The following is a 12,323-nucleotide window of genomic DNA, read 5'->3' as shown; positions in this document are numbered from 1 at the left end:
TCTGCAGAGACATTTCTTGAAACAATAAAAATCACTTTGTAATTAAAAAAAAAATCAAAGTAAAAAAAGAAAGGCTTACCTCTGGCCTAACTTCGTAATTTCTGCCCTTTACAAAACCAGAGATGACTTTAATGACACCCAGAGAAGCTTGGCCTAATTTATCTTGTTTAAAGAGTTTCTTTACTGCTTCGCAACACATTTCAGATACCTGGAGGAGAAAGCGTTACAATAAAGCAGTGCTGACACTGGATCGGCAACCCTGCTGCTGGGGGTGCTGTCCTCTGCAGCCTAAGCTGTTACAGCCTCCATGGAGAAGCAAGCACTCACTAAGCTAATGCTCGATACTAAGTTACCACTAACAGCTTATAAAGAACTTAGGGGTAAGGTGAAATACAGTGTGTAATCTTTCCATAAAGACCAGAGCAATAAACCAGTTCTTATAAGCCAGTTCTTAGAGCAACTCACCGGCTTTGACCCATCATTCATCAGAGGGACAATCAGTACAATGATGTTATTGTGAAAGTTAAAATGGGGCAGGGCCACCAACAGCTCACACAGGCTCTTCACTGCCACTTCAGCCAGCCCTTTGTAGGCCTTTAAGGACACCACGTTGCTCTTCTTCAGCTTCCTTTGCTTCCAGTCTAATTAAAACACAAATGCAGTTACTTTAATCACTGGAGTTTCATCCTGGGTCCAGAGAAGAGAGAAAAGCATAAATCATCTTATTAATCTTTCAAAGTAGTCACATGGCCAGATGGTAACGTGGGCAGTAGACTGGCTTAGTGAGTAAGGGACCCGCTGAGTTCAACGCCTGGAATCCACAGGATGGGAGGAGAGAACTGACTCCTATGAACTGCCCACCAGACACTTACATTCCCTTATGCCACATGTGCACCCACATGCATACCCACAAATTTCACATATGTGTGTATATATTATATATATATGTATGTAGTAATGTGCATATATATAACTTGGTATTAAGCTTAATTTCATTCTTAGTATAGTTACACTATATTCTTTTATATGTGTGCACTGTGTATAATTCTGTGCCCACTTCCATATCCATGCCAAAGCCAGGGATCAAAACCAGATGTCTCTTTTTGTGTCACCTTTCAACTAATTTTTTAAATGTGTGTATGTGTCCATGGGAACATGTGACTGCAGATATCCACACAGTCCAGAAAGGCATTGGAGTCACTGGAGCTGGCTTTATAGGCAGTTGTATGTTGGGAGCAACCCTGTTTGAATGTTAACTGCCTTGTCAGCCATAAGTGCTTACTTACAAAGTCTTGGCCTTATGGAAAAGTCCTAGCTTAGTTGAGATTTCTGTGGGAAAAAGTTGAGACCTCTATGGGAAAGTATTACCCCCAGTTAAGAACAAAGAGCTATAGATCTTGTGGACAGGTACCTAGCAACCCATTCTGTTCTGTTCCTCCTGCTGAACTTTTTACCTGGCCAATATCCTGCTTTTGGGAATAGGTGTGTTCTCCCAGAAACAAAGGGATTCTGCGTCATCCCCCTCCCCATACCCTGCTTGTGGGCATAAAACCTGCCTGGGAATAATAAAAATTTGACAGCTTGATCAATCACATTTGCTGTCTGTCATGTTTCTCGCCCTTCATTCTCTCCACAGGTGATTCCTCAGACCCTGTTCGACTATCCCGCGGGCCAGGACAGTTGTAAACAGCCTGACTTGAGTCCTGGGAACCAAACTTAGGTCTTCTGCACTGTCTCTCAGGCTCTGCACATTATTTGTTGAGACAAGGTCTCTACTGACTGATCCTGTCCTGGGGCTTGACAATGGCCAGGCGAGATGAAATCCAAATGTTTCAGCATCCCGCCTCTAGTGTATCCCACTCTACCACTTCCCTGTCCTACTTGGGCCAGCAGCAGACGCAGCAGCACTGCTTCAGCCGGTAGTTACCAGCTGTCCTTGGTCCTAGCACTCAGGAAAGGAGTCCAGTGAGATGAACGCATCTTACCTAGGCATCGTCTCCATTCACCAAATTTTCACCACACTCCCATTTTCTCAAAATGTATGGAAAGAGTTTATCATCTTACCTAAGTTTTTAAGTTTATTTTAAAGGTTTGAACATCTATTTCAAAGTACAACCTTTTTTCTAGAGTTTTAAAATTTAAAAAAAGAAAAAAGAGATCTCAACTGTTCATAGATTCAGCATATGGATGGCTACCTATAAAGGACTGCAGTGTGCTGGGTACATAGCTCAGTTGCTGTGTGCTTGCCTAGTGTGCATGTGGTCCTGAAGTCAATCCCCAGCACCACAAAAGGAAACCCAAGAACTACAGAAACAAGGAGGCTAATATTTACAGTCAATAAAATATCTAAACACTGCATGTCCATACATCCAATTGCTTCTCATAAATCATACAATTTAAATGATATTACTACAATTTACTGATAGAAATGAGGTACATAATTTATTATGTAAATGGTGGAGAAAGGCTGAACTCTGGAAATCTTTCTGTACTTTGAGACAGGGTCCCCTCTCTGGCATACAGTGGACTTGAACTCCCTGTGTAGCTGAGACTGGCCCTGAACTTCTTTTTTTTTTTTTTTTTTTTTTTAAAGATTTATTTATTTATTATATGTAAGTACACTGTAGCTGTCTTCAAACACTCCAGAAGAGGGAATCAAATCTCCTTACGGATGGTTATGAGCCACCATGTGGTTGCTGGGATTTGAACTCCGGACCTTCGGAAGAGCAGTCGGGTGCTCTTACCCACTGAGCCATCTCACCAGCCCGGCCCTGAACTTCTGATATTGCTGTTTCCACCTCCTCTGCGCTGAGATTACAGGTGTGCACCACCACATACACCTGGTTTCTGCAGCACCAGAGACAGGAAGCACCATGAATGCCTGGTAAGAACTCTTCCAAATGAACTGCAGCCCAGTCCCCAGGAAGTCTGATTTTAGACTGCCTCTCACAGAAAGCAGAAGGTTGGGTATGTATATACTTTTAAGATACGCTTAATTGTTGAGCATGGTGGTACAAGGTTTAACCCCAGCCCCCAGAAGGCAGAGGCAGGCAGATCTCTGTGAGCTTGAGGCCAGCCTGGTCTAGGTACTGAGTTTCAACACAGCTAGGGTTACATTAAAAAAAAAAAAAAGTTTAATATACCTTTAACTATTTGCTCCAGATTTTCCAAATAAAATTTGTATTGGCTAACCAGGCCTTCTTCAAATTCTCTTAACTTCTGGGTTTCTTTACGAATCTGGAAAGATCAAAATAATTTTATGTTTAAGTATCCGAGCATTAAATTCAAAAACTGAAATAAAACAAGTGCCTCACACTTGGGGAAAGGTGGGGCAGGAGCACAGATCAAACAGCAATGACCCCTGCTTTCCCACCTCCAAAATTCTTGGCTTATTTTATGCAGTAATTTTCTCTAGCATCACCTTGGTAGATTTTTCTGCTTCGGTTAGAGGCCGGATTTTATACGAGGGAGTGATGTCCTTAAACAGCTCCATCAGTGAGATGATGACCAACTTCCGGACAGTGACAGCCACATCAGGGTCCTGCTCCATCAGCATGGAACGCAACTCTTTCAGTTTTTTAATCTGTTAAGGCGATCATTTGTAAGATTACACAAATCGTGGCAAAGCATTTCAGAGCAAAAGACAGCAGCCTAACTCACCTACGGACTCAGACCCAGGTCGCATTCAACTCCAATAGACACATCACAAGAGTTAGATGGAAACCATATGTTTGTTACGTGGGCAAGTACAAACTTTATTAAAAGTAGGTTAGAAGGTGGGCATGGTGGTGCACACATCCAACCTCAGCACTCACTCGGGAGGCAGAGGCAGGTGGATCTCTGTGAATTTGAGACCAGCCTGGTCTACAAAGAAAGTTCCAGAACAACCAGGGCTATACAGAAAAACCCTGTTTCTAAAAACAAAAAAAGAAAAAAAAGAAATAAACCATCCCTACCCCCAGGTACATCTGGGCGGCACTAATTCACTAAATGGACTTGGTGGGTTATCAAAACAAACAACAAAAACAGCCAGGGCGTGGGGTGTGTGGGGTTATGATTATATTTCACTATATACACTTAGGAAATTCTCAAAAGAAAATATTTTTAAAAATTAATATGATACCTCTATGGTTCTATGGTAATTAACTAACTTCCCCACTCTGATTCTGACTCATGTAACAAGTGCTACTTAAAGTTTGGCTCACATGAGCAGGACTGAAAAGCTGAGTTTAATTCCTGAAACCCATGTAAAGGCGAAACAAGAGAACCCACTCCACAGAGTTGTTCTCACATTCCTGTGACACATCCCTTCCCCCACAATAATAAATAATGTTTAATGTAAATCTAATTTATCATTCAATAAATAAATACCTGTCATACTCAGATGCTTGAAAAGTCAGCAACAGGAATGACATCATTTAGTATAGTATTATATTTATCCTCATCTAATCCTCACAACCAAGTGTTTAACATGTTTCTTTTTTTAAAGAATAAAGTGACCCTTGGATAAAATGGCTCACCCCATCTCAAACAGCAGTTGGTGAAGCCAAGTCTGAAGCTGAGGTTTCCTGAGTTTCCGTTCACCACTATCCCCGAGCCCCAACGGCAGTCTTCTGCAGCTCTCACTCTACTTCACTCCTGCATTTCCTGCCTTCCTTCTTCTTCTCTTTTCCTCCATCCTCCCGTATTCCCTCCTGATTCCTTCTCTCCCTCCTCCTCTGTTTCTCTGGTTTTGGAGAAAAGATCTTACTTTCAGGCTGAGTTTGAACTACTGGCAATCCTCCTGCCTCAGCTTCTCAAGTGCTAAGGCTTGTATAGTACTTCCTACTTACACACATTCCTGAACTAATTCCACTGACTTTTATATAGAAAATTCCTCATTAAAACCTACACAGATAGGCATGATGATGCACACAAAATATCCCAAAACCCAGGGTAGTTTGAGGCCAGTCTAGAAAGACCCTGACTGACAGACAGACAGCTATAGGGCTGGGAAAGTAGCTGAGTGATATGGCAAATTTCCTAGCATGCTTGAGGCCCTGGGGTTCATCGTCATATGCAACACCACTCACAGGAGAATGGCACAGCGCACACATACATATACGTATTTACAGACAGACAGACAGACAGACAGACAGACAGACAGACCGGCGCAGGCAATCTGTAGCAAGATTCTTCTTCCCTCCCTCACACAGTAATGTCTTAGACACTTACTGCCTTCAGAGTTACTAAGATAAACCCTGTGTCTTTGCTTACGAATGAAGAAAATAAACCTCAGCATCTAAATGGCAGCTCTAAGCTCATGAAAGAAACTAGGCTGAGCCGCGGGGTGAAACTAAGATTTCATCTGTTCTTCACTCAACTCAAGCCTATGTTGAGTTCATTCTTTCCAGCTGTGTGTGCATATAGGAAGCCAGAGCTCCTTAACACACTGGTTTACACGTAATTAAAACCACTCACATGACTTTCTGGATCTGACAGAATAGCAGATGCTAAGGCTGCAATTTGTATTTTCTTGTCCTGAAGTTTCTTCTTTCTCTCGATCACATGCTCTTCTATGGTCAGCTCCGGCCTGGGGTCTTCAATGACCTCTGAAAGAAATGGGGCTTTCCTCCTTAAATATTCCTTTATTCACAGAGAGCTAATAAATACATACTAAACTCATAATTAACATTAATGAAGATAATGGAGAAGCTGTGTTTATTGCGGTGTCTCAGCCTCTCAACCATCATGTAGGGCAGGTACCACCATTCTTACTAGTACACACATGTCATTTCATGGATAAGAAAACAAAGGAGCTTGACTAACTTCAGTTTCAAAATCTGACAGAAACGGACCCAAAGCCTAAGCTCAAGCTCCTAACTACTATGCTAACAAGCCCACAATTTCAATAGCTAAAGACACTTTGTCTGTGTAGCTGTGGCTGTCCTGGAACTCACTCTGTTCACTGTGCTGGCCTCGAACTGAGATCCGCCTGCCTCTGCGCCGCTACAGCCCCTACAGCCCAGCTCTGACTCAGTATTTCCTTAAAGTACAAAACACTTTTCTTTTGTTTTCAAGTCTGTAGTGCTTTGACTGATACCTTAAGAATGAAACTAGGTAATAAACATATAATCTGTATGATTGAAACCAGTTTAATACAACAGCTGATCTGTAATTTCATATGCCTTTTTAGTGAGGTCTGCCAAGTTAAAAGTAAAATTTTACCAGCTTGCTGTCATACATTCTAAACTAACGGTTTCAAGTAAACTGTACTTTCAGGTTCATTTTGATTAGTTAAAACTATTCTACTGGACATGGTGGCTCACACCTGTAATCCCAGCATTCGGTAGGCTGACTCAGGACTGCCATGAGTTTGAGGCCATCTTGGTTTATGGAGTAAGTTCCAGGTGAACCTAGCTACAGTATGAGAGCTAGTCTGAAGGAAAAAAGGTGAACCTGGGTGACAGTGAGATAGCTCAGCGAGCAGGAGGAGCCCACTGCTAGGACTCTGACCTCACAACCACATGCACAATAAATAAAGATATCATTTAAAAGACTTAAATAAGCAACAAAAAGTTTTAAATATTAAAAACCCACATTTCAGTATCTGAGAAAGACATATACTAGCACAATTGTACTTAAAAAGAAATTTCGCATCAAAAAATTCAATTTTTCTATCTTAAAAAGAAATAGTTTAGAGCCGGGCTTGGTGACGCACGCCTTTAGTCCCAGCACTTGGGAGGCAAAGGCAGGCAAATTTCTGAGTTCAAGGCCAGCCTGGTCTACAGAGTGAGTTCCAGGGCAGCCAGGGCTACACAGAGAAACCCTGTCTTGAAAAACCAAAGAAAAAGAAATAGTTTAAGTCCTTCTCTTATAATTAAAAGGATTCAAACAGTAACAATTACAAGTCTTCACGTTTGCCTTACCACTGAAAAAACTGTTCAAATTTTTCCACAATAAAAAGTATATCAATGTGAAGCAAATTAATTAATTCATTAATTTAAAAAAAGCCTATCATATTCCACAAGATGAGCCTTTCAAACACAGGAAACACAGGCTGTGGGGCAGTGCTCTACGGTGCCCACTCTCGGTACACTGCCTGCCTAACATTACCTCCACTCATCATGCCCGAGAGAATCCGAGCTAACCATTTGTCAGACACTGAGGCGAATCTCATTACCTTCCTCATCTTCCAGCTCTTCCTCAGCCTCCTCTTCTTGTGGCACGTCAGCAACTATGGGACAGATTTACATAGTAAAGCCTTGACAACATTATGTGGGAAAACAAAAACAGAGACATGAGCTGAGCCGTGGTTACCACAGATCTCAGGATGCCCTACCAGTGAGTGACCGAGGGAGGAAGCACCAACAAAGCTGCTCCCAGGAGGCTGGCGGATTTTAGGTTTTGCCTTGATGGGAGTTTCATGAGTACCTGCTTTGCTATAAATCCCTAAAACTTTGTCTTTGATTTTTGCCTTTTTCTGTTCTGTTTCACAAAAACATTCTCTCCTTCTTTCTCAACCTCTGTCCCATCCCCTCCCCTCTTTGAAGAGATTACCACCCAAACCTTGGAGCTCTAGCTGCAGTCCTAATGCAACAGGTATCTGAAGGAGCTATGTGACCCCGCCAGCATCGCTGAGGCTGCTACATACTAATGGCAGCTACTCTTATTCTGTAAGTATGACTAACCGCTAAAATATAATTAAACTTTGAATAAAACAATAAATAAAAGTAACTGTGCTCTATTAGTGAAAACTCGGTGTAACTAGTAAGCCAGGCATGTGCCTCACCCGGCTTCTCCCGAGCCTGAGGGATGATGCCACTCTTGTCCTTGATAGGAAGCAGGTGAATCAACTCCTTCTCTGGGGCAGTTTGCAGAGTTCTTGGCACTTTTTCATATTTCTCTATCACACTCTCGTGCTTTCGTTTCTTGATATGAACTGGTTCACTGCAGAAAAAAGCCCAGTTTCAGTCTTAAAGGGTACTGTCCTAGCTGGGTCTCTACTGCGGTAATAAGCATCAGAAACCGAGGGTTTATTTCATCTTATAATTGTCCATCATGAAGGGCAGGAACTCAAGGAAGGAACTGAAGCAGAAGCTATGGCGGAGCAGTGCTTACTAGCTTGCTCAGTTTTTCTTACAATGCCCAGGATCACGGGCCAAGGGATGGCACTGCCTACCATGGGCTGGGCTCTTCCACATCAAACTTCAATCAAGAAAATGTCCCACAGGCTTGCCTGTAAGGAGTGGTTCTCAACCCTCTTGACAAACCTCAATCTCCAAAAGTATTGACATTATGATTTACATTATGATTTATACAGTAGCAAAGTTAGTTGTGAAGTAACAACAAAAGTGATTTTATGGTTGGGGGGGCACCACAGCACGAGGAACTGTTACAGGGCCGCGTGAGGACGGCTAAGAATCACTGCTGTAAGTCAATCTGATGAAACATTTTCTCCTCTCTCCTTTCAGATTACTTTAACTATCATTTAGAAAGTCTGCTGTAAACCAGGCAAGACGACACATGCCTATAATCCCAGCACGCTGAAGGCTGAGGCAGGAGAGAAGGACCATCAGCCATAGCACACCAGGCTACATAGTGAAAACATGAGTCTCGTACGTACTGGGCCCTGGGTCTCATGTTCAGAAACCACTAGGAAACAAAACAGAACCACACTTGCAACACTGTAATTCAGTCATAATTCAGATGAACTTTTACCTAGAAGAAAGATCTCGTGTGAGAAAAGATGCCTTTTGTCCTAAATCCTTCATCAGCTGTAGGTCATCTTCATCCATCATATCCAAAGGAAGGGCTTCTTCCTCCTCTTCCTCCTCCCTCTCCATCCTTTTAACTGCTCCACCAAAAAGAAAAACACAAGTATTAGAACTGTGCATTTTCTTACTCTATTACCTGCCCTCCCCCCAGTACTCCCAATGAAGGCTGGGTGACAAGGACCTAGCATCTTCGTATCTCTGATTCCTGAAATCTAAAAGTAAATGTTTCCATGTATTCTGAACTGTCTCTGGGCATCTGAGAGCCAATGGCTGAGTCCACTGGCACCTTCTCACCTCCAATGACGTTAGCTCCATTTCATCTGCCATCTCCAAAGGCCAGGTCCCAAGCCTGGATGCTCACTCTTTGACCGCAAGCATCTGTCCTTCCAGTGCCATTCGGTTAATTCCAGTGCACTGTCTTACTGACTACAGATATAGAGCTTGATTCCTTCAACCACTTGCTGTCCTATATACCAGTGCTCTCCTTTTACTCCCTCGCTTAGACTGCACAGTAACACCTCACCCACCGTCCTGCCAACAAACTTACACTGCATGGTAACACCTCGCCCAGCCTCCTGCTAACACACTCAGACTGCACAGTAACACATCACCCAGCCTCCTGCTAACACACTCAGACTGCATGGTGACACCTCACCCAGCCTCCTGCTAACACACTCAGACTGCATGGTGACACCTCACCCAGCCTCCCATTAACACACTCAGACTGCATGGTAACACCTCACCCAGCCTCCTGCTAACACACTCAGCAACTTTTCCTTCTACATTTAAGGCACTCATGTCTATCAAAACCCCAGCCTCACTCACATCATTCGAACTCTATCCGCTCATTGTCCCTGTTCCTCTTTACTCGACTCTTTATTTTTACATAAATACACATAATTATATATATATTAAAAAACAGTAACAACTAAGTGTCCCAAACCCTTTTGGGTAGAGAAGAGCCAACTGTGAACAAAACAACCTTACTGTCGTAACAAAGCTCCACCTTCCTCATAGCACTAAGACTGATAGACACTGCATAGAAGAAAACTCCTCTCTAATCTAAACTAATAGTCCATTCCTCAAACCAGAAATTTGGTGCGTTTGTTGATCAGCTTTTCTTCTTCCATTGAATCCCTTTTTCTCTGTCATCACACTTCTAACTCCCTCACCTGCCTCGTTTCTCCGTCATCCAAGGACCTGGCCTCCTACTTTAGTAGAAAAAAGTCCTTCAATGTTTTCATATCAAATTCAACAGTGTTTGCACCTGCCTTTTTCTTATATTCCTCCCTCTCTGGCAACTTCATTTAGATACTAAGTTGCAAAAATAAAGAAATCTTTTGCTTTTCTTTTATTAAGGAGCTATTAGCATATTACACTTTTCAGATTGTAAAACTCAGAAGAGATCTCTGAAAGTATCTAACCATCTAACTCATTGTCCCTTGACTGGAGATTGAGTGACCAACCAAGACTACATGGCTAGCAACAAAAAAAATCAAGAGAAGATTTTTATTCCTGATTCCCAATCAAATGATCACTACCCATCACAATGATGTTGCATCTTGGTCAGACTGCACCGAGGTTAAGAGAAGGAGATGGCTATAGAACAACGAATAGTTACATCAGCTTGAGAACCGTCCTGACTTTAAAATGGTCATAGTTTTCTGTTTTGAGGAGCTGGGATCCTTAGATAGTTCTACAAAACAACCGAGACTATTATAGCTGAATTTCACCCCAAGTGTACAAGGAGAAAGAAAACCACAAGTTTAGAAAAGGAAATACCCATTGGTAGCATGGTGAAGAATGGAGCAAAACCAAGCAGGCTAACCACGGCTAACTCTCAGTGGATGGGAAGCCCTGCTAACCTCGACTAACTCTCAGTGGATGGGAAGCCGGCAGCCCTGATGTGTGTCCCGGAATTTACACAGCTGCTCTGAGCACCTCCCAAGTACATTTTCAGATCTGCTGTCTATACCACCGAATAGGAGAAGCTAGTTTTCTCACAGGGCATATGGTCTTGTATTGTTTTCTCATACTTACTGTGGTGAAGCATAAAAGACCTTACCTAGACCTACAAGGATCTGAACACAGGACAAGTGGACACTGAAAACAAGTCACTTCCATGGAGAACATTTCAGAATAACTACTGAGAACCAGGGCAAGTGAATGCTTTCGTTACCTGGCCGTTTGCTCTTTGGGTCCTCCAGTGGAATGGGTTTTTTAGACACAGCATCTTTTACAGCTTGCCTTAATTTCCTCTGCTCTTTTCGGTACTTCTTGATGGTACTTTGTTGTTTAAATTGCTTATTTTTCAGTTTGTTTTCAAGTTTCACTTTACTAGTTTTTATCAACTTGCGAAAGCTTGGGACCTGCTTTTTATTTCTTCTCTAGAAAACAACAACAGAAGAGACACTACAACTAAGAAATTCCGATTGTTTTTAAAATCAGGTGAAGAAAAACACTTTATAGATTAAATAAGGCAAATTTCAAAACTGTCTCACAACCACGGGTCCTGTGTAAGAACTAAAAACCAATGTACGGCAGTAAGCAATCCTACAGAATAGCACTAGAGCATCAGTTACTCCATACGGGATTTCCCTGTGATCTGAATCTTGTCTCTCACCTGTGCAATCTGAAAAGAAAAACATTATAAATCTCTTCTCTTGTGGCAAACGGTCATTCAAGGCTAGTCTAACACTTGTACTGTAACACATTCAGAACAAAATAATGGATGCCTTTAACAACTGACATTCGTTTGTCGGTTTATTATTTACAAAGCACTCACACTTCCCAACACCCTAAATAATGATCCTCACGTAACACATAAAGAAGCGAAGGTTACAGAAGTTATTCCAGCGCTCTCGCTGATAAGTGCTTTGTAATCCAAATCCCAAGGCTACTTCTAAATTCCCTCTCCATCTGGGGAAATCACCAGCCTTCCTATCTCCTTAAACTTTAAGTAGGAAACAGGCTCTCTTCTAAATTCCCTCTCCATCTGGGGAAATCACCAGCCTTCCTATCTCCTTAAACTTTAAGTAGGAAACAGGCTCTCTTCGGGTTCAGTGTCTCACAAAACAGGTTCAAGAAACTTTAGACTTGCTCCTCGTGTGTATAAGATTCGAGAGACAGTCTGGAAAACCCTTCAGTCTGACACCATTCGGTGGCAGGGCCCGGTGCTGGCCTCGCATCTGCAGCCTGAGGTCGTGCTTGGGCGTAGTGGGCGAGGAAGCAAAAGCCGCAGTAATGACCCAAAGTGGATGGAGCATAGATCCTCCAGGGAGCACCAACATAGGCCACCGCCCCCTATACCAGACAGATAAGCCAGGCAGAGGGAGACCCTGTCAACCCAAGCAACCACAACTCCCGGGGGCCGGGGTTCCGACAGCACTTACCGCCTTCATCCTTAGGCCTGCGAGGAGTACCACAGACAAGATCACTCGGACAGAGGGACACGCAGGAGCCGGGTGGAAAAGACACACGTGCACTAAGCGAAACCTTTCCCAAACCGGAAGATGCTTTCAGCCTCTCCCCCTTTCTGCCGCCGGAAACGGGAGGCGGGACTTCCTC

The 12,323-nt window shown here is 42.9% G+C and overlaps 1 protein-coding gene across 2 annotated transcripts in view; it reads right to left on the bottom strand.

Moving 5' to 3' along the window:
* Noc3l (NOC3 like DNA replication regulator) overlaps nt 1-12,286 on the bottom strand; it is a 30,503-nt gene extending 18,217 nt beyond the window's left edge. For both annotated transcript variants that reach the window (XR_015046184.1, XM_021151814.3), the window contains exons 1-10: nt 12,149-12,286; nt 10,936-11,143; nt 8,701-8,833; nt 7,772-7,929; nt 7,163-7,216; nt 5,461-5,591; nt 3,422-3,583; nt 3,144-3,237; nt 466-641; nt 80-208 (exon numbers count right to left, since the gene is read on the bottom strand). Coding sequence is in view for 1 of the 2 variants with exons in the window: in XM_021151814.3 (XP_021007473.1) it covers nt 80-208; nt 466-641; nt 3,144-3,237; nt 3,422-3,583; nt 5,461-5,591; nt 7,163-7,216; nt 7,772-7,929; nt 8,701-8,833; nt 10,936-11,143; nt 12,149-12,157 (1,254 nt within the window). In the remaining variant the exon portion in view is untranslated. The remainder of the gene's footprint in view (nt 1-79; nt 209-465; nt 642-3,143; nt 3,238-3,421; nt 3,584-5,460; nt 5,592-7,162; nt 7,217-7,771; nt 7,930-8,700; nt 8,834-10,935; nt 11,144-12,148) is intronic.
* Nucleotides 12,287-12,323: the final 37 nt, after the last annotated feature.

The sequence above is a fragment of the Mus caroli genome, unplaced genomic scaffold (genome assembly GCF_978045245.1).
Source record: "Mus caroli unplaced genomic scaffold, Mus_caroli_1 scaffold_20, whole genome shotgun sequence".
Lineage (NCBI taxonomy): Eukaryota > Metazoa > Chordata > Mammalia > Rodentia > Muridae > Mus > Mus caroli.
This window is presented reverse-complemented; position numbering and strand designations above follow the sequence as displayed.